This window comes from Trichomycterus rosablanca, chromosome 10 (assembly GCF_030014385.1).
Source record: "Trichomycterus rosablanca isolate fTriRos1 chromosome 10, fTriRos1.hap1, whole genome shotgun sequence".
NCBI classification, from domain to species: Eukaryota; Metazoa; Chordata; class Actinopteri; order Siluriformes; family Trichomycteridae; genus Trichomycterus; species Trichomycterus rosablanca.
In genome coordinates, this window is record NC_085997.1 from 1014939 (window position 1) to 1036418 (window position 21480).

Sequence of the window (21480 nt, forward strand, 5' to 3'; positions counted from 1 at the left end):
GCGTGTCGGGGTTGTAATAGCGACTCCAGATGTGTCTGGGAGTGTGTGCGGGCATTTCTCAGCTGCCAGCGAGCATTCCAGCTGTGCTAAGTCATCGAAGTTTATTCATTTGAACCCGTACGCTCGTTATCGTCTCTGTGTTCCGGAGGAATCTTCATGTCTGCGAAGACGCGTCTCACAAAAGTCCTGAATTGAATTTAAACACTCCGGATTCCTCGTCCTGTCTCGGACCGTGAGCCGCTCGACTCTCTGAACCTCATCAAAAAATCTAAACAAAAATCAAATGAACTGAAACAAACAAACAAAGTTCAGTTCAGTTTAGTCTCCTCTCTAAAACTCTCTTAGTCTCCTCTCTAAGTTGTATTCTGTATAACCGCATGGGCACAAATCCTCATAGACACACTCCAAAATCCTGTAATAAGCCTTTTCTGAACAGTTGAGGGCCCTCAACAGGTTTAAGGCCCTCAACCCTCAGTTGCTGACCTCGTATTCAGTCAGAATTGTATAGCACTTTGGATAAAATGCCGCAAAAGTCAAAGTGTCGCTGCAAAACGGGGGTTATGGGGGGTACAGGGGAAAATGGGGAGGTACAGGGGGGTGGTGGTGGGGCAGCTCAGTGCCCATGGTTTTGTAAGTTTGACATCCAAGAAGCTAACAAGAAAGCAGTCAGGTGTCCACATACTTTTGGGCATATGATGTTTATTACGATAATATTTTTAACCTAAATAGAACGTCATGCTCAGACTTACAATATTAATAATAATAACAATATTATCAATAATGCAATAACAGTAATAATACTATTGATAATAATAATAAGATTATAATAACACTTTAATAATAATAAAAATATAATAAATATTAATTATTGTGATTATAATAGCATTAAATAAAACAATCTTTATGTGATCTTTTCAGCTAGAACAACAGTCGCTCTTCTTAGAAACTTCTCACAGACTTTGTAGTATGTCTGTGGGAACTTGTGCCCGTACCCACAGACCATTGGAGTTTCTTTAAACTCTGTCATTTCCTTTATATGGTGATTTAATACGCCTGTGAGCGACTGATGTGGCTTTATTGTAATTAAAGAAAGAGAAAGTTGTTTTGCTTTGGTTCCCCGAAGCCCCACTAGAACATGCCAGTATGTGGATTGCTCGGTCTGCGTTGTCCCTGACAGTCAGTGCGTGACTCTCTGTTTTGTTCAGCTAAGATTTTATACAATATTTAATAATAATAATTGTGAAGATGCGATTACCGTCCCGCTCGGCGTTTATTGTCCGGCACGAACCTGAATCCTCCGAGGTCGCCACATGTGAAAGCCGACCGCCTGGCTGGTGCCCCGGTTATTATGCAGGCGGGATTCGTTTCTGTAATTATGCAGAATCCAGCCGGCGCGCTCCAGAAGCGTATCACGTTCGCCGCGAGGCTGCGGAGCTGAGAGTAATTACGACCGCGAGTGGAAACGGAGGGGCGCTGGGCTGGCGTAATCCTACGTTTTACACCGCGCTCAATTAGCATGTTGATATAAAACTTCCCGTTTAATACGCCGGTTTATTTCTGCGTCGACCGAGGAACCTCCGGCGAGCGTTCGGTTTCCTCAGGCGTCGCGTGCTCCTCGAGCGAGGTCGTTAGCGGCCGGCTAATAGCCTGTCATACGAGCGGTGCGTGGCGAGCGCCCGGGGCCGCCTGATCCCCGCGGCTCACTGCAGGGTTTTGGGGTTTAGGAATCCGCCTCCGTGTGGGACGACGGTTCGGCGAGGATTTTCTCTCGATGCCTCTGGCGCTCCAAGCCGTCATTATAAAATCAGGGTTTGGCCTGACTGACCACAGCAGCTTAACATTCAGTAGTTGACTACAATTTGCCGGTTGCCCTTGTCTCAGCGTCAACCTCATAGAAGGATTTTTTTTCTAGACTGTCCTCCATTTATCCCCCAATCTAGTCCTATCCGATCCGTGGCCGCTTCTTTTTACCTGCCAGTTTCCCATGAAGAGCCGTATAGCGTACGCAGAGGCACGTCACAATCTGTGACACCATCCGAGCTTCCCTCCCTCAGACACAGGCGATCGTGTATGTGTGGACACAAGGCTGGGTCGAAAGCTCTGCACCAATGTACACTGGTGTAAATATCATAGAGCATCATCTTCTCTGCCTAATATGGGCATCAGTAAATAATAGAAACAATTTATTCATGCCACCGGGGCACCACGGTGCCGACTCTCGCTCTCTGTGTTGGTACCGGTGTTAATGCAGGGCTGCTCAGACGCTCAACATTGAATTTTACTTTCATTTGTCACCATCTGTAGATCTGCTCGGCTCGTGTGCAGGAATCTGTAACAGGGAATTAAAACCAGACAACGTGTACGTGTTGGGTAGCAGAATTTTTCGGGGAGGGGCCGATCGGTGAAACAGAAACGTAGCCTGATGTTATTTGTTGTATAATAATGATATTAATGATGAAAGAATAATCTGTCTGTGTTACAGACCCGCATATCAAAGTGAGCGGGAAGAGGGACGACGTCAAGGAAGCCAAGGAGAAGATCATGTCTGTCCTGGATACCAAGGTAAGCATGTCTGAAGCCACACAGCAGCTGTGTGCTAAACTTATGCTGCTCTGCTCCTCTGCTTGTTCTGAGTCTATCAAGATCTGCCTGTAAGACGGTGGTGTTTAAATAACGGTCCCGAAGGTCCAGGTCCTCCAGAGCTCCCATTTTCCCTTAAACCAGTCAATGTGTCATCACAAAGTGACCAAGCAGTTAAATCAGGTTTAATTACTGACCAGCGACTGGATTTGGGATTGAGGTCCAGATTAGAGTTCCATTTTGTATAATATGTTGTGTTGGATAGCAGTGTTTTATAGTAGTGTTGGATATTGGTGTTGAATCGTAGTGTTGAATAGTGGTGTTTAATAGAGGTATTGGATTGAGGTATTTAATAGCAGTGTCAGATAGAAGTATTGGATAGTGATTTTGGATAGTGGTATTGGAAATTAGTATTGGATAGAGGTATTAAATAGTGATGTTGGATATAAGTATTGGATAATGCTAGTGTATAGCAGTATTTGAAGTATGTATTGGATATAGGTGTTGGATAATGATGTTGACTAGTGATGCTGAATATTGGTGTTTGATAGTGGTATTGTATTGGAAATCAGTACAGAATAGAGGTATTGAATAGTGGGATTGGTTAGTGGTATTTGATAGTAGTGTTGGATATAAGTACGATATCAGTATTGTATAGCGGTGTTGGATATTGGTGTTGTATTGCTGGATTGCATTGGTGATATTGGTGTTGGATAGCAGTATTGCGTAGAGATTGGATAGCAGTGTTGGAAAGTGTTGTTGGTGTTATATATTTTTAGATAATACTGTTGGATAGTTGAATTGGATAACGGGGTTGGATAGCAGTGTTGGATAGCGTTGTTGGATATTATTGTTGAATAGAAGTATTAGATAGTGGTGTTGACTAGTAGTTTTGGATAGCAGTGTTGGATATTCATGTTCGATAGCAGTATTGTATAGCGGTGTTAGATACTGGTGTAGTATTGCTGGATTGTATTGGTGATATTGGTGTTAAATAGCAGTGTTAGAAAGTAGTGTTGGATGTTGGTGTTATATATTTTTGTTAGATAGTACTGTTGGATAGTGGTGTTGGATAACGGGGTTGGATAGCAGTGTTGACTAGTAGTTTTGGACGGCAGTGTTGGATATTGGTGTTGAATAGTGGTGTTGGATGGCAGTGTTAGATATTGGTGTTGTATTGCAGTGTTAGCAGCGTTGTTGGATATTGTTGGATAGTAGTTTTGGACAGCAGTGTTGGATGTTGGTATTGAATCGTATCAGGGCGCCGATGTATCGCAGGGCTCTGGTAAGACGTAACGAGTCGTGTCTGTGTGGACTCTTGGCCGACCGCTAAGTCTCAGCGGTGGTGGGTTTGAGTACCAGACCGGCGCGCCACCCGAGCGCCAAGTTCTGGATTAAACACCAGCACCCCCAGGCCCCCTGACGTCTGGTTCGGTGTAGGAAACTATGCCGCCCCGCCCTGACACTCAGATCTGTATCAGCTCCTCAGCGTCGCTCCGGGTAACGCGGCGCTTCCAAAACATCTGGCAGCACTGACACATCTGTCTGTGTCCCGGCAGAGCAACCGCGTGACCCTGAAGATGGACGTGTCTCACACCGAGCACTCGCACGTCATCGGCAAGGGCGGCAACAACATCAAGAAGGTGATGGAGGACACGGGCTGTCATATCCACTTCCCCGACTCCAACCGCAACAACCAGGCGGAGAAGAGCAACCAGGTCTGATAATCAACCGTTTATCTCTATCATGGTCAGGGTCGCGGTGGGTCCGGCTTCCTTGGAATCACAGGGCGCAATGTAGTAACATGTCATGTATGTGTGTAGGCGCCCGATGGGCTGATAGCACTGGGGATTCGAACCCTGGATCCCAGCGGTATCATGATAATCATTATGTACACTAAATGGCCACAAGTATTGGGACACCCGTTTATATTTGTTATTTTTCCTCGTACTCAGCACGTGTTCGGTAACGTGACTGTTCCGTCTCCGTCCCTGTAGGTGTCGATCGCAGGACAGCCGGGAGGAGTGGAGGCGGCTCGGGCCAGAATCAGGGTAAGAAAAACACGCCGAGCGACTCTTAGCGTGCGCGGCACTGCGCTAAAGGTCGCGCGGCTGGTTCCTGCAGCTCTTACATAACTAACAGGACGGGAGATCAGCACATCTCATACTGGGGTTACTAGAGGGTACTGGAGGATACTGGAGATTATTGAAGGGTACTGGAGGATACTGGAGGGTACTGGAGATTATTGGAGTATACTGGATAGCACTGGAGGGCACTGAAGTGCACTGGGTGTACTGTAGCGTACTAGGGGGTACTGGAAGAGGGTAGTGGAAGGTACTGGAGATTATTGAAGGGTACTGGAGGATACTGGAGGGTACTGGAGATTATTGAAGGGTACTGGAGGATACTGGAGGGTACTGGAGATTATTGAAGGGTACTGGAGGATACTGGAGATTATTGAAGGGTACTGGAGGATACTGGAGATTATTGGAGTATACTGGATAGCACTGGAGGGCACTGAAGTGCACTGGGTGTACTGGAGCGTACTAGGGGGTACTGGAAGTTACTGAAGGGTACTGGATGGCACTGGATGCTACTGGAGGTCACTGGAGGTTACTGGTGGTAACAGGATAGTACTGGAGGGTACTTGTGATTTCTGGAGGGTACTGAAGGGTACTAGAGGGCAATGGAGGTTACTATAGTGTACTTGAGGTTACTAGAAGGTACTGGGGGGCACTGGAGGATACTGAAGGGTAGTGGAGGATACTGGAGGGTACTGGAGGGTAATGGAGGGTACTGGAGGGTACTGGAGGATACTGGAGGGTAGTGAAGGGTAGTGGAAGGTACTGGAGGGTACTGAAGGATACTGGAGGGTAATGGAGGGTACTGGAGGATACTGGAGGGTAGTGAAGGGTAGTGGAAGGTACTGGAGGGTACTGAAGGATACTGGAGGGTAATGGAGGGTACTGGAGGATACTGGAGGGTAGTGAAGGGTAGTGGAAGGTACTGGAGGGCACTGGAGGGTAGTGGAGGATACTGGAGGGTAGTGTAGGGTACTGGAGGGCACTGGAGGGTAGTGGAGGGTAGTGGAAGGTACTGGAGGGTAGTGGAGGATCCTGGAGGGTACTGGAGGGTACTGGAGGATACTGGAGGGTACTGGAGGATACTGAAGGGTACTGAGGATACTGGAGAGTAGTGGAGGGTAGTGGAAGGTACTGGAGGGTAGTGGAGGATCCTGGAGGGTACTGGAGGGTAGTGTAGGGTACTGGAGGGTAGTGTAGGGTACTGGAGGGTAGTGGAGGATCCTGGAGGGTACTGGAGGGCACTGGAGGGTAGTGGAGGATCCTGGAGGGTACTGGAGGTTACTGGAGGGTACTGGAGGATAGTGGAGTATCCTGGAGGGTACTGGAGGGTACTGGAGGATACTGGTGGGTACTGGAGGGCACTGGAGGGTACTGGAGGGCACTGGAGGGTAGTGGAGGATCCTGGAGGGTACTGGAGGCTCGTGGAGGATCCTGGAGGGCAGTGGAGGGTACTGGAGGTTACTGGAGGGCAGTGGAGGGTACTTCAGTCACACTGTCTGACTTTGTAACCCAGCATAGTAACAACAGCTCCTCTAGTAACAACTCAGTTAAGAGCTTAATAAAGTTGGCCTGATCTAGGTTGCGTGGCTGTGGTTTAAGTGGTGTCAGTGAACGCAGCCAGACCAAGAAAAGTTTGTAAGAAATGGAAACGTGGGTTCAGAATCAGAAGGCGTCAGGATCATGCGAGCGGGACGTAGCCGCTTCCTCTCTCGCTCGCTTACATTCTCCATCGTTTCTCGCGTGACTGCTGAAAATTCCTCTCCTGACCGCTCCAATCATCTCCACTTTTCTCGTTTCCTCTCCCGGATTTGAACGAGTGCCTGCTCTAGCTTAGCTCATTTGTCGTTCAAAATATAGTGGACAGCACAGAGAGGGATGGAGAGAGAGAGAGAGAGGGATGATGAGAGAGAAAGAGAGAGGGATGGAGAGAGAGAGAGAGAGAGAGAGAGAGAGAGAGAGAGAGAGAGAGAGAGAGAGAGAGAGAGGGATGGAGAGAGAGAGAGAGAGAGAGAGAGAGAGAGATGGAGAGAGAGAGAGAGAGAGAGAGAGAGAGAGGGATGGAGAGAGAGAGAGAGAGAGAGAGAGAGAGAGAGAGAGAGAGAGAGAGAGAGAGAGGGATGGAGAGAGAAAGAGTCCCAAATACGGCGACCCCTATAGAAAAATCACATGGCTGAGACCTTAGAATGGGAAATTGGTGTTGTACCTGTGGTATATGTGTGTTGTACCTGTGTTTTACCTGTGGTATATGTGTGTTGTACCTGTGTTGTACCTGTGGTATATGTGTGTTGTACCTGTGTTGTACCTGTGGTATATGTGTGTTGTACCTGTGTTGTACCTGTGGTATATGTGTGTTGTACCTGTGTTTTACCTGTGGTATATGTGTGGTGTACCTGTGTTTTACCTGTGGTATATGTGTGTTGTACCTGTGTTGTACCTGTGGTATATGTGTGTTGTACCTGTGTTGTACCTGTGGTATATGTGTGTTGTACCTGTGTTGTACCTGTGGTATATGTGTGGTGTACCTGTGTTTTACCTGTGGTATATGTGTGTTGTACCTGTGTTGTACCTGTGGTATATGTGTGTTGTACCTGTGTTGTACCTGTGGTATATGTGTGGTGTACCTGAGTTGTACCTGTGGTATATGTGTGTTGTACCTGTGTTTTACCTGTGGTATATGTGTGTTGTACCTGTGTTTTACCTGTGTTTTACCTGTGGTATATGTGTGTTGTACCTGTGTTTTACCTGTGGTATATGTGTGTTGTACCGTGTTGTACCTGTGGTATATATGTGTTGTACCTGTGTTGTACCTGTGTTGTACCTGTGGTATATGTGTGTTGTACCTGTGTGGTACCTGTGGTATATGTGTGTTGTACCTGTGGTATATGTGTGTTGTACCTGAGTTGTACCTGTGGTATATGTGTGTTGTACCTGTGTTTTACCTGTGGTATATGTGTGTTGTACCTGTGTTTTACCTGTGTTTTACCTGTGGTATATGTGTGTTGTACCTGTGTTTTACCTGTGTTTTACCTGTGGTATGTGTGTGTTGTACCTGTGTTGTACCTGTGTTGTACCTGTGGTATGTGTGTGTTGTACCTGTGGTATATGTGTGGTGTACCTGTGTTTTACCTGTGTTGTACCTGTGGTATATGTGTGGTGTACCTGTGTTTTACCTGTGTTTTAACTTTGTTGTACCTGTGGTATATGTGTGTTGTACCTGTGTTGTACTTAAGGTATATGTGTGGTACATAGCAGAGTCTGAGCACCATTAACACTGAAGTCCCTTTCATTTACCATCCATGACTCCATGAGTCCGATGAGCCAGAATGAAGTGAAACCATGTGCTCCAAACCTTTCAAAAAACTCTCGTTTTCGGTGAAGCTGATTGCTCTTTAATGCTTCAGTGAGATTGGGCTGTTTAAAAAATTAGCCTTGGACTCTTTGTGAAGCAGCGTTCATTTCTTTATTACGAGCCAGGGTGATTTTTAAATCCTCTTGTTAGTGGTGATGCTTGTAAAAAAAAAAAAAAACCCTTGAGATTTAGGGAGTCCAAACCAAAGTCAGACGTGTAACACAGTCCGCCATCGCTAATAACTTCAATCAGTTTAAATATGATGCCTTTATTAACGAATCGGAGCATGGGTATTGGTTTAAAACCCCAAGAGAACGGAGAGACTGCTCGTATTCAGCATTTGAGAAGGTCGTCCTGGAGCTCAGTCTGACTCGGCGTTTCTCCGTGTCAGGCTGATGAAAGGCTTTACATTGGAAGGGAAGTTCCTCTCTGTACCACATCTGAAGGCTTCAGAACGGCTTTGATTTTGGCCCCGGTGCAGAGCGCGGCGTGTTAGCGAGGGTTACGCGGCACATGGAAGCCATCAAGCTCGTGACCGGCTGCTCGTGTTTACCCTTCAGTTCAAGCAATCTAGGACAGCGCAAGAAGAGTGGAAATTACAGATGATGACGGTTTGGAACCATGTTCTCGCTCGTGATCCGTGTATTCGGGGGCCGTTCCGTCTGAAGACGGGTATCGCATGCGTCCCTCACCACAGGAACTCTGGAAAAACTGTGGTTCCTCTGCGGCCGCGGGCCAAACTCAGCGGTTTTAGGTGTGGCTCGGGGAAATGTCAAAGGATGCACGATAGATGGGGGCCGAGATAGCATGTTCAGGGGACCAAAACCTCTGTATGTAGTTCTGAGATCCATTCAGGCACTGCTATGACAAACGTGTCCCCTCAGTACAGCGGAACCTCGGTTCTCCACCTTAATTCGTTCCAGATGGCTGGTCGAGAAACTGAATCAAATTTTCCTGTTGGAGTTTATGTAAATTGGATGAATGCGTTCCAAATCCTCAGAAATGGCACATTATGAATCTTTTTAACCGGCATAATAATGCCTACATGCATAACAACTTGCATAAATAAATAAATATATGAAAATGATTTTCATAGTAGATTCCACAGTACGAGACTGCGTTGTAAGATCACGCGAACACCACTTTCAAATTTCGTTAAGTCGTGTGGATTGGGACGCAGCCCTTTTCTCCTGTCAGGCTCATTTATGTCGGAGAGGAGCACAGCGCATCTCTTGTTTAGAAATGTTGGTCTGCGAGTTCGAATCTCAGCAGGTACTTACACGGGCACGATCGGCTGTGTCTGTTTGGAGAGGATGGGGACAGTCGAAAGGGTTCCTCATTACTGCTGCAACTGAGCTTGTCGGACTGTCCATTTAAAAAACAAATGGTATTGAAACAGAATGACCTCTGTGTGATCTTTTCAGCTAGGATATCAGAAAAAGCTTCTCACAAGAATTTGAAGTATGTCTGTGGGAATTTGTGCCCATTCAAAGAAAACATGACAGCAATTGTATGGCTGGGTGATGAGTGGGGCTGAGGTCAGGGCTTTCTGCAGGACGCTGGAGTTTATACGTCTATAGAGCTGCAACAGTAATGCTGGAACAGAATAGGGCCTTCCCTAAACTGTTAATGCAAAATTGGAAGCATATATATATATATATATATATATAAAACGTTTTTGTGATGTTTTCAGGAGCTGCTGCCGCTGGTCTTGCTGTTCGAGCTGCCCGTGGTGGTCCAGCTGAATCCTGACCCCAGTTCTCCCACCATCCAGCACATCTCTCAGACCTACAACATCTCGGTGGCGTTTAAACAGCGCTCGAGGCTCTACGGTGCTACCGGAGTCGTTCGAGGCTCCCAGAACAACATCGCGGCTGTAAAGGTACACGCAGCACATACGGTTAGGCTGCATGGCATGGGATTCGATTCCAGAACCTTCTGATTAATGGCTCAAAGCTCCACCCAACAGGATTTTACTGTCACTCAGCAACTGTGTGCTGTGTGACCGATCAAGATCTCAAGTTCATGAGCTGAGACCGAGCTGGCTAGCTGGATGGATAATGAAATAAATAAATAAATTGGGGTTTGGCATGTTCTCCCAGTGTCTGTCTGGGCTTCCTCCGGGTGTTCCGGTTTCCTCCTACAAGTAAAAAGGCGTGTAGTCAGGGTAATTGGAGCTACTAGAAATTGCCCAGTGTGTGTGGATGTGTGTGTTTGCCTTGTGTTAGACTTGTGAACTGGCCAGTAAATCAGACCCACTGGGACCCTGACCAGGATAAAATGGAGGTAAAACAGACAGTAAGTGAACGAATGATTGAATTAATTAATTGGCAGATAGAGGGATGGATAGGGCATCGACACAGAAATGATTTGGTCGAAGCCCTGTGGTGCATCGGCGCCCTCTTCAGGTCCTACCTGACCCGGTGTTTCCTAGTGGACCTGGACCCGCCACAACCCTGACCAGGATAAAGCGACTGATATAAATGTTTATACCTCTTCAAATGTTTTGGGGGCACGTCCATGTGTGTAATATTTTTTTGGGGGGGGTGGTTCCGCTCCAGAGGGGCACGGCCGTCCTGCTGGAGCACTTAGCCGGTAACCTGGCCAGCGCCATCACGGTGAGCACGCAGCTGGACATCGCGCCACAGCACCACCTCGCCATGATGGGGCGCAACGGCAGCAACGTCAAGCACATCATGCAGAGGACCGGCGCCCAGGTTCACTTCCCCGACCCCAACTGCCCTCAGAAGAAGTCCACCGTGTACATCCAGGGCACCATCGACTCCGTGTGCCTGGCACGCCAGTACCTCATGGTAAGGGGGAGCATTTTACTGTTTTTAATGCATTTTTTGTCATATCCAATTCCCTGTACTTGTCTATTTCATCGTAACTAATGGTTGGGTTTATATGGAGATCCGTATCGCGCACGGAGAGTCACTCACTGATCTCTGTTATCCCCTGTCTCTTTGTGTAGGGACAGTTGTAGCCTAGTGGTTAAAGTACTGGACTAGTAAGCAGAAGGTTGCTGGTTTAAACCCCACCACTGTTGAGCAAGACCCCTAAGCCTTAAGTGCATAGACTGTATATGTATAGTGTAAGTCGCTTTGGGTAAAAGCATCCGCCTAAATGGCGAAAATGTAAATGTAATGTACATGCAGTACCATGAATCAGCCAGCAGAGGTCGTAATTGCGTAACTGCTCCTTCCGCCTCTTCGTTCGTACCCTTGTTTGCTCGTGTCCGTCCACGCCCGCGTTCCTCTCTCAGCCCGTAACAGGGCCGTGGTGGTCTCTTCTTAAAGTCGCTGCCCTCCGGACGTCTCGGGCAGAGATAAAATCGCTCGTGGTGAGGAGGATGAGAGCGGGGTGGTCAGCGAGAATGAGTACGGGGGAAAAAAAGAGGAAGCGTAAACACAGGATGAGTGTGTAGGAACACACACGTGGAGGACGTTCCTCCTGAGCTTCGTGGGAAAACCGGGCCTGAGCGAGACTTTGACAGAGGGTTTGTTTATACGAACAGAAGTGTCCTTACGTGCGCTCGTTTTTACTGACCGCTGTGTCCTGGTCAGGGTAGTCAGTTACCTACTCACTTACGTCTAGAGGTCGGTCAGAACGTCCAGTATCTCCTATATCAGTACATCAGTACTCTAGGGACAGTGGTAGCCTAGTGCGTAGAGCTTTGTGCTGTCAATCAGGAGATTGTCGATTAAAATCCAGGCTCTTGGGCCCCTGAGCAAGGCCCTCATTCCTATCTGCTCCTGGGGCGAGGTACAACGACTGACCCTACACTCGGACCCCAGCTACATGACGAATAAAGGCGCAAACCCAGATTCCTAACGCTCTGGTGCTTTGGCACACCATCACTACCTACCTAAATAAACAGCATCCGTGTCATGTTCTAGCACCGTTTTATGCTGGTCAGGGTCGTAGTGGGTCCGGTTACACAGCGTCAAGCAGGCACGCACTCCGGACAGGGCGCCCGACCGGCCGATAGCACCCTGGGATTCGAACCCTGGACGTTTCATGTCATTCTGATTGGTCGTAAGTAGGAGGCTTTTGTAGCAGGAGAACTGGTCAGACTCAGTGCTCCCAGTGTTCCCAGTGGTGTGTGTGTGGGGTTCTGTGTTCTGTCAGTTCTGTACCTGTTATTCTTTCAGCATGAGAACCGGAGGGTGGAACGCGCCCCTGTAGCTGTGCCCCTGCTGATTCAGGATCCGAGCCAAACGGTTCCCGAATCACTCGAGTGTTCAAACGACTGACTGATTTAAACCTGAACTGAAAGCTACTTAGCGTACTCACTGTGTGTGTGTGTGTGTGTGTGTGTGTGTGTGTGTTACAGGGCTGCCTGCCGTTAGTGCTGATGTTCGACATCAAAGAGGACGTGCCGGTGGATCCGCAGTGCGTCACGTCTCTCATGGAACAGCTGGATGTGTTTATCAGTGTGAAACCCAAACCCAAACAGCCTAGCAAGGTACACACACACACACACTTACACACACACACACACACACACACACACACACACGCTCTCTCTCTCACACACACACACACCAGTAAAGCTTAGAAAGGTTTGCTAAGATTCATTCATTATATAAAGCGCCGGTGTAGCTCAGAAGGAAACGTTGCCTGGGTATGCAAATCAAAAAAGGCACAAATTCCTACAGACATACTTCTAAATCTTTGAGAAGCCTTTTTAGAGGAGTGTCATGCACGCATGTCATGTTTACCATCGCTCCAAACTGGTCAGGGTCGTAGTGGGTCCGGTTACCCAGCGCAGCGCAGGGACGCACTCCAGACAGGTCGCCCGACCGGCCGATAGCACCCTGAGGGGATTTGTGGGGATCTGTGCCTATTTTGATTGACCTCAAAACCTTTGGGAAGCTATCTCAGAAGAACGTCTGTTGTCCCACAGCAAGAAGGTCATGGGTTCGATCCCCAGGCGGAGCGTCCTGATTCCTTCCTGTGTTGAATTTGCATGTTCTCCCCATGTCTGTGTGGGTTTCCTCTTACAGTCCAAAGACGTGCAGTCAGGAGAATTGGAGATACTAAAGTGAACCTAGGTGTGTGTGTGTGTGTGCTGTGTGATGGACTGGCGTCCTGTCCAGGGTGTTTCCCCGGTGAATAGTACCCACTGCGACCCTGACCAGGATGAAAGCTGTGGTAAAACAGACAGTGAATAAATGAATGAATGTTTTTGAAACAAGCTCACTGTCAGGCGTCCGAATACTTTCGGCCGTACAGTTTTAAGATGTGGCGTGGCTGACCTGCTAACTTGTGACCAAAAGTATGTGGACACCTGTCGACAACAATCTCACGCTAAGGTGTGGACGTACTTTTGGCCGTATAGAGCAGGTACGTTTTTTCGGTGCGCCGCCGTCCGACCGTCTAAAAGAGCGAATAAACTCGGTGGCACAGGACGGAGGAACGAACAGTGGTGCGGTTTATCCTTGGCACCGAGAGAACTGGAATGCTTGCACAGCATGGATTTTTATTTCCCCGCTAACGTTCAGACACGGAAACACGATCCCACATTTTTTCTTCCTTCCAAACTTCCACCGCGTTTAATTCATCACTCAGCGCAGTCCTGCATTTCACGGCATAAATCTCCATTTCTCCTGATGAGCTGGTGACAGAACGGTTTGTTCTTTTTATTTGACTCTGTGCATTTTTTTCGGATGGGGTTCGGGTCTGAAGGTTACAGACGCTTGGAAAGAACGTGTACGGCTCGGCCCTTATCCAAAATTACTCACAGAGATCATGAATTTCTTCCCCTGTGACGGATGGGCGACCCGCCCGGGGTGCTTCCTACCTTTCGCCTGGTGAATTGTACCCACCGTGACCCTGAATAGGATAAAGCGGTGGTAAAACCTTCCCAGTTTAGTCACCTGATCGTATTTCACCTCTACTTTTACCCCTACTGAGGGCTCGGTTTGCCGCTGACCCTTTCAAAGCTCCTTCAATGAGACGAACTGTTTGATACGAGGCAGTAAAAGCGACTCAGGCCGTACGAACGACGCTTAGCGTGACTTATTGTAGTAAAACAGCGAGTGAGGAATGTGATTAGTGGAGGAACTTATGAGCAGTAATAATGAAGAGAAGTTTAGTGCTCCTGTCTCCTTCTTTTACTACATTAAACCACGTGAAGCTTTATTTTCAACCAGAAGCGTTTTAGACTCTGGGAGAAGCTGATTCTGATTCTCACCATTTCTCAGAAGCTCGAGCTGTAACGCAAGTTTAAAAGTGAAACAGGGAGGAAATTCCAGTGGACGCTTATTCCACGCGTATTTACACTTTGATGACGTTTTACCGCACTGGCTGTAACAGTCAGGGTCTTCGGGGTCCCGGTTTACCCGGAATCACTGGCCCCAAGGCAGCAACACATCCCGGACCCCATCCCACCTGGATCCGAGCAACAGTTACACAAACCATTGGAATCTCAGAGACCACCGGGAACAGATCCTGGTTGAGTCTGGTTCCTCTCAAGGTTTTCTGGGAGTTTTTACTACTCTTGCTCATTAGGGTTTTTCGGACCTGGAATTCGTACGCCTGCTTTGAGACGACGTCCAAATCATTCTTGACCTGAACTGGAATCTCAAGACTGCCGCAACATATTTGTAAGAGTAATTTAATATTTAAAAAAGTGGACACGTCTCTTTCTGCTCCGCAGTCGGTCATCGTGAAGAGCGTAGAGAGGAACGCTCTGAACATGTATGAGGCCCGGCGCTATCTGCTGGGACTGGACAGCAGCGGGGTTTGTGTGTCCATCGCCACGTCGTCCAGCTGCAGTAACAGCTGTAGCAGCCCTCCGTCTGCCCCCACGCAGACTCTAAGCTGCCCGGTGGGCCTGGACATCCTCACCTCCGCCAGCCTGGGCCTAACCAGCCTCGGTGAGAGACACAAGAGACACCACACGTCATTTATTTAATGTTTACAGCTCAAATGTGCATTGAAATCAGTAACAGGTCTGGGATTTTGTAATGGCACATTGGTGGATGGAGTAGCTCGTGTCATTCTTAATTACAGTTTGGTTTACGTATTTACATGCTGATTATCGACTGTCCCGCAGGTCTGCTGGGCCCGACGGCCGCCTCTCTGAACGCTCCGTCCACCCACAACTCTCTCCTGAACGCTCTCAACAGCTCCATCAGCCCTCTACATGCTCCCTCCTCTGGAACGTCCAGCCCCACACTGTGGTCCAGCTTACTGGCCAGTCCAAGCAGCACACCAGGTCAGAAAAAAACCACTCCGGTACTCGGGGTTCATCACCAAGAACTGGTTTTATGTATTTTTATTTTTCTGTGCATGAAAAAATGAACCAAGGGGAAAATGGTCCAAGTAATTGTACTCATCAGGTGATTCGGACCACAGCCGGACCAGAGCCCGAAGGAACCGAGACCACAATTCAAATGCCTCTTGTACTGAAATAGAATTGCTAACTGCCCCTATATGCACATTATGTGCCTACATACGTGTTAAAGTGTGTGTGTGGGATGGGTGTGTTTCTGTAAAATGAGTCCTCAGAGGGTCCGCTTTAATACGAGGTGGTTTTTTATCCACGTACCACCGTGTTGTTTTTGACTCACCAGCTCTTCTCCCGAATCCTCCAGGTTTTACGTCGCCGCTGATGATCCATCCAGCCACTCAGGCCACGCTGACCAACATCTTGCTGTCCGGGGTTCAGAATTACACTCAGAACACACCGTCTCCCCCGCCGGGCCTCGCCCCCATCGATCCGCAGGTCAACGGAGTCACGGACTGCATCAAGGCGGTCGCATCTCTCAACGGCAAGGTGACCGAACACCGTAGACGCTACCTTCTTTCGCTTCATTAAGAGCATTAAGAGTCTGTAGAGTGGTTTCATGCATCCACTTTTGTTCTGGAGTGCACATAGACCCCAGGTTTTGTGCCAGCTTGGCTAAAAACGCTGGTCTACAGCCCAGCCACTGGGGAGCGCTTATCTACAATAAATCCGTGCCATGACCTAGATTAGAAAAGAGTTCATATATATGCGACTTAAGGACTCCAGCAAACCACAGTACGAGCCACGATCACCATTTAAAGGACCGTCAAGGGCTCAAAAGCAACTCCTAAAAGATCCCATATGGGGAAGGAAGGGGGGCACACCTAAAGAACCTAAACTTGAGGCCATGTTCATGATTCAGCAGTACAACAGAGACAATAGGCTTCATGGGAAATGAAGCCACTGTTAGCAAACACAATAACCAGCGCCGGTGAACAGTTCGCCGAGAAAATTTTGGCTGTTCCTCAAACCATGGGCAATTGTTTGTTAGGGAGCGTCTATTCAAAATTGTAAACATTTTTGGACAGCGAGGGGGTCATTATGTCCAGCCTGCAGACGACGAGCTGTCTGAGGGCAAAGCTTTGGCTATCAATCGAAAAGTTGTGGGTACGATGGCTCTATGTATGCTCTATATAATGGTTCTAGCCGACCGGGGCACCTACACAGACACACGGCAGGCTGTGTCTGTAGGGGGGAGGGACAATGGCTGAAACAGGGTCAGATGCTCACATGGTGAGACCATGTTCCTGCAGGTGAAAAGAAGTGCCAGACTAGACCCCTCTCAAGAAAGAGAGACAGGGATAGGCTCTAATTTGGCGTGTGTTTGGAGAGTTCCACATTCCTTCTAATGTTCCCACATGCGAAAGGTGGATTGGCTGGTCAGAACTGATCAGAAGTGTGAATGAGTAAGGACTGTGTGTGTGTGTGTGTGTGTGTGTGTGTGTGTTGCAGCACCCCAGCTCCATGTACAGCAGAATATCCACTTCCTCCCTGGCTGACAAGGTCCTGAACGCGGCTCACGGAGAACCAGTTCCAGACACCAGCGGCCACTGTCCGTCTGAACCTCTGTCCAGCAAGTCCAGTCAGGATCAAGGTACTGCCTCCGGGTTTAATCCGGGTCCCGATCTCAGCTGTGCTATCGGCCGGCCGGGTTACAACACAGGCCTGATTGGTCCAGTGTTTTTATCTTCTTTTGTATGTAGAAGGCGCCACAGCAGATCGTTCTGGTCCGTGTGCCATCCTTATCCGGGCATGGGACCTGCACCAAAAGCGCACTGACAAGTGCACCTAACAATATCTAACGATATCGTGTTTGTCTAGTCAAACATGTCTGTGTAGTTGCCCGACTGGCTGATAGCACTGCTAAGATTCGAACCCAGATTTCAGCAGTGGTGGGTTTGCATGATTTATCACTATGCCAGCCAACCACCCCCATCAGAGGGATTATTCCTCTGTCCTAAAAAAAACATGGACATCACTGGACATTTTTTAAACTCCAGACATTGGAGCAAGAGCTTGGGGAAGGTCCTTTTCTGTTCCAGCATGACTTGATCATCAGTTCCTGACCTCACAAATGCTTTTTTTGATCGAATAAGCACAAATTTCCACAGACACACTCCAAAATCTTCTGGAGAACCTTTCCAGAGTGATAATGGCTATAGAAAGGGACAGGGTTCCCCAAAAAAAACTGAATCAGGCACTCTCGGCTAGAGGAGTTGGTCAAGGAACTAAAAAAACGTTTGCTGTATTCTTGCGCGCTGTAAAATAGTCCCAATTAATCGATTGGTGGAACCCAACGAACCCTTCGATTGTCCTTCTGGTTAGACACGGCTCAGGCGTCGGTTCCTGGAGGCGCCGCCTTTCCTCTGTGGTACCAATCACGGCGTGTTTGAGTTGGCTGATCCTCAAGGTCACGGCGATGATGGCGTGTCGTTCCACTCTTCCACCAGGACTCAATTAAATCTGAGTTTTCTTTTCGGCTCTGGATTCCGTCATGCCAGGGCCGCTCGTGCTGCACAGCCGTTAACCGGAGACGTTAACCTGTTTTATTTTGCGTGTCCAGGCTCCGACACTTTCGTGGAGGTGGGCATGCCGCGGAGCCCCTCGCACTCAGGAAACAGCAGCGAGCTGAAGCAGATGCTGGCGTCCTGCAAGACGGCGTCGGGAAAGAGGCAGGTCGTGGAGTTACTGCAAGGCGCCAAGAACTCCCATCTGCAGTACGTACGCGCCCATCGCACCCCCCCCCCCCACACACACACACACCCCCAAAAACAATAGTTTTATTGTACTTCATTATTTTAAATGTGGTGTATCATTAAAAGTGCACGTTTATTTAATTAGTTTATTTATTTCATTCATTTATTTTATTTATATAGTGTTAGTGTGAGGAAAGGTTGAGCATGTCCAAACCAGGGTCCAAAAAAGGAAAAGAAATGATACCTCAGTTTACCTCAGAAAAGATAGTCTCAGTTTATTGATTTATAGTTTTATCTGTTTATAGATAAAGCTCAATAAACTTTTAATTATTTCTAATTAAATTGTAATTATCCATAACTTTTTTTTAAATTATTTATTGCTTTTTTAAAATGATTTATATATTTTTACAATTATTTATAACTTTTTTTTAATTATTTATAGCTTTTTACAATTATTTATAGCTTTTTAAAAAATATTTATAGCTTTTTAAAATATATTTTTAGCTTTTTTTTAACATTATTTTTAGCTGTTTACGAATTATTTATATATTTTTAGAATTATTTATAGCTTTTAAAACATTATTTATAGCTTTTTTTAATTATTTATAGCTTTTTTTTTTAAATTATTTATAGCTTTTTTTATTGTTTATAGCTAAATAAACTAACAACTAGGTGGCACGGTGGCTAGTGTTGTCGTCTCACAGCAAGAAGTACCTGGGTTCGATTCCCTAGCTTGAAAAAGTACCAGTAAAAAAAAGTACCAAGGTACAAAAGGTGCCAGCCTGGAGCCGTGCATCTACCAAAAAAATAGAACAAAATGTGATCGGCCGTGTAGCCGCAGCTCCGCTCGTGGTTCTTTTTTAATTTTCTTCCTCCTCTGTGTCCCTGCAGTTCGGACTGTTTGCTGTCTGACTCCGACTCCAGCGCCTCCGAGAGTCCCGTAACAGATAAACGAGCGCCGGGCAGCGAAAGAGCCGCCGAGCGCGCCGCCCAGCAGAACTCCGAGCGCATCCGCCTCCCGCCACAGTCCTCGTTCTCCAACATGCAGGTACTCCGGCCGCCTCTCTCTCTCTCTCTGTCTCTCTCTCTGTCTCTCTCTCTCAGCCTAAACACTTCCGCTCTTCCTTCTCTTCTCCAGGCCTTCGACTACGAGCAGAAGAAGCTGCTGGCAACCAAAGGTACGTACCAGGCCGATCGTTTCCCCGCTCACGGCCCTCTACCCCAAAATTCATCCCCAAAATAACAAACGATCTGCTGCAAAAACAGTCCGGGATGTTTAGTCTAGCTGGAATAAAATTGCTGAGCCTAGTGGATAGTCCATGCAGCCATTGTTGGGCCCCTGAGCAAGGCCTTGTAAATTGTAATTTGTCCTGTTTTTCAGCCATGCTGAAGAAGCCGGTGGTGACGGAGGTGCGCACCCCGACTAACACGTGGAGCGGCCTGGGTTTCTCCAAATCCATGCCGGCAGAAACCATCAAAGAGCTGCGCAGAGCCAACCACGTGTCCTACAAACCTACCATGTCCACTACATACGAGGTACGTCCAGTCACCAAACCCCTTTTCTGGGACAGACCAGTACAGATGTGTTTAATGAGAGACAGAACAGTAACTGATATAAATTAGAGATGGAACGATCGATCGGCTATAAATCGATATCGGCCGATTTTTAATCAAAATATGCTATCGGCGATATTTCCCAGATGTAGCCGATCCGATCTTGTGATATATAAAGACCGTGTTAAGCTTAACAGCTCAGTGGATCGATCCAAAGCACCAACCATCACATCACCATTCGTCAACCATCGTACAGAAACCATGGTGAAAGCTCTTCACGACCTAAAATAACAGAATTAACGTTGTGCATCGTACATAGTTCAGGATCATCTGCTCTGACTGACAGAAAACTTTTCGCTCCACAGACGGAACGAGTCTGACTCGGTTACAGATCTGTGGTAATAGCAGTTTAATGAAGCTTTTTAATGTAAGAGAGTCACACAAAATGTTCTGTAGTAGCTGGTGTTTATTTAAAACCACGACATTCATTAATAACAGTAAACACGGAGAGATAACTGAGAAGAGAAACTTAAGCTTCGCATAAAATGAATCACTTATATCGATACTGTGAACAGAGCGTCTCTCTTAAAGGCACACACACACGTCAATGCTTCGGTCAGCGGTTTATCTTCACCGTTAGACCTATTTTTAAGGTTTTTTCAGACTGAACTGGATAACATCTAACCTGCGTGTGTGTGTGTGTGTGTGTGTGTGTGTGCGTGGTCAGAGTAATGAGATATGTCTCCCGTGGGTGAAAAATGAATTGCTTTAGTTTTAGAAGTAAAAAAATCTCGCAATGCCACCACACCCCCTGGTCAGGCACTCGCGCCCCACAGGTTGAACCCCCCCCATCGGAATCGGCTATCGGCCGATCGCTCTGAAAAGAAATCGGAGATCGAAATCGGCGTCAAAAACCCCGATCGGTACATCTCTAGTATAAATCTACTCTGGAGTTGGGCGAAAGATTGTAGAAAAATGCAAAACAGAGGCATTTTTTCAGCGGCATCAAACATTTAGGCTCCGCTGTACGCGGTAAAGCGCTTTTCACTGCTGTATGAAATGTATCTTGTAACTACGCTAAACGTTGGCATCTGATCTGTGTAATTCGGCAGGGTTCGCCTCTGTCCCTGTCGCGCTCCGACAGCAGAGAGGGGGTGGGAAACGGGAGCGACTCCGACAACTGGCGGGAGAGGAACGGGAGCGGGCTCCCGGCGCACGCCGACTTCCCGGCACCCATCAGTCCCAAGAGGAAGCAGAACAAGACAGGTGAGACGCGTAATGTTGTTTTGGGTGCGAGAATTTGGGCATCAGTGAAGTAACCCTGTTTTTGGTGCACCCCCATCCCCCCCCACAGTGGAACACTACCTGAGCAGCAGTAACTACATGGACTGCATCTCGTCAGTGATGGGCAGCAACGGCTGCAGCCTCAGCACCTCGCTGAAGGGTTCCGACCTGCCCGAGCTCTTCAGTAAGCTGGGTCTGGGGAAATACACCGACGTCTTCCAGCAACAGGAGGTACCGACCCAAAAACACCAGTTCATCTGCACCAAACTCACCGAAATCAAATAAAACGCTGGGTCGTAATATCCATCGGGAAGTCTTTTCTCAGTTTTTATGATTAAATGCAACTGTGAAATATCAGAGCGAGTCTTCAGGCTTATGAAACACCTTCCATCTTGTTTCGGTTCCAGTTCCCATCGCGCTGGAGCCACTCAGGCTTATCAGAACCAGCTGTGTTTCTGACTGGTGCACTAAAAACAAACTGGTTTGTGAATCTAAGGAGCTGCATTTTAATCCTCCGGCCTGAGAGACTCACATCTACACGGATTAAGTCTTTTGTATTCGGGTTTAGATGCAGTTAGGCTACAATGACTATAAAAAAGAACCACATATTTATGTTCTGGTGCCACAGCGCTGGTC

At 47.6% G+C, this 21480-nt stretch overlaps 1 protein-coding gene across 1 annotated transcript in view; it reads left to right on the forward strand.

Moving 5' to 3' along the window:
• bicc1b (BicC family RNA binding protein 1b) overlaps positions 1-21480 on the forward strand; it is a 53019-nt gene that overhangs the window by 27536 nt on the left and 4003 nt on the right. Inside the window, exons 4-19 of the mRNA XM_063002652.1 lie at positions 2483-2562; positions 4140-4298; positions 4578-4631; positions 9707-9895; positions 10575-10826; positions 12350-12481; positions 14678-14897; positions 15077-15238; positions 15618-15799; positions 16763-16904; positions 17874-18027; positions 18898-19054; positions 19145-19184; positions 19388-19542; positions 20673-20826; positions 20915-21075. Of these exons, the coding sequence (XP_062858722.1) occupies positions 2483-2562; positions 4140-4298; positions 4578-4631; positions 9707-9895; positions 10575-10826; positions 12350-12481; positions 14678-14897; positions 15077-15238; positions 15618-15799; positions 16763-16904; positions 17874-18027; positions 18898-19054; positions 19145-19184; positions 19388-19542; positions 20673-20826; positions 20915-21075 (2393 nt within the window). The remainder of the gene's footprint in view (positions 1-2482; positions 2563-4139; positions 4299-4577; positions 4632-9706; positions 9896-10574; positions 10827-12349; positions 12482-14677; positions 14898-15076; positions 15239-15617; positions 15800-16762; positions 16905-17873; positions 18028-18897; positions 19055-19144; positions 19185-19387; positions 19543-20672; positions 20827-20914; positions 21076-21480) is intronic.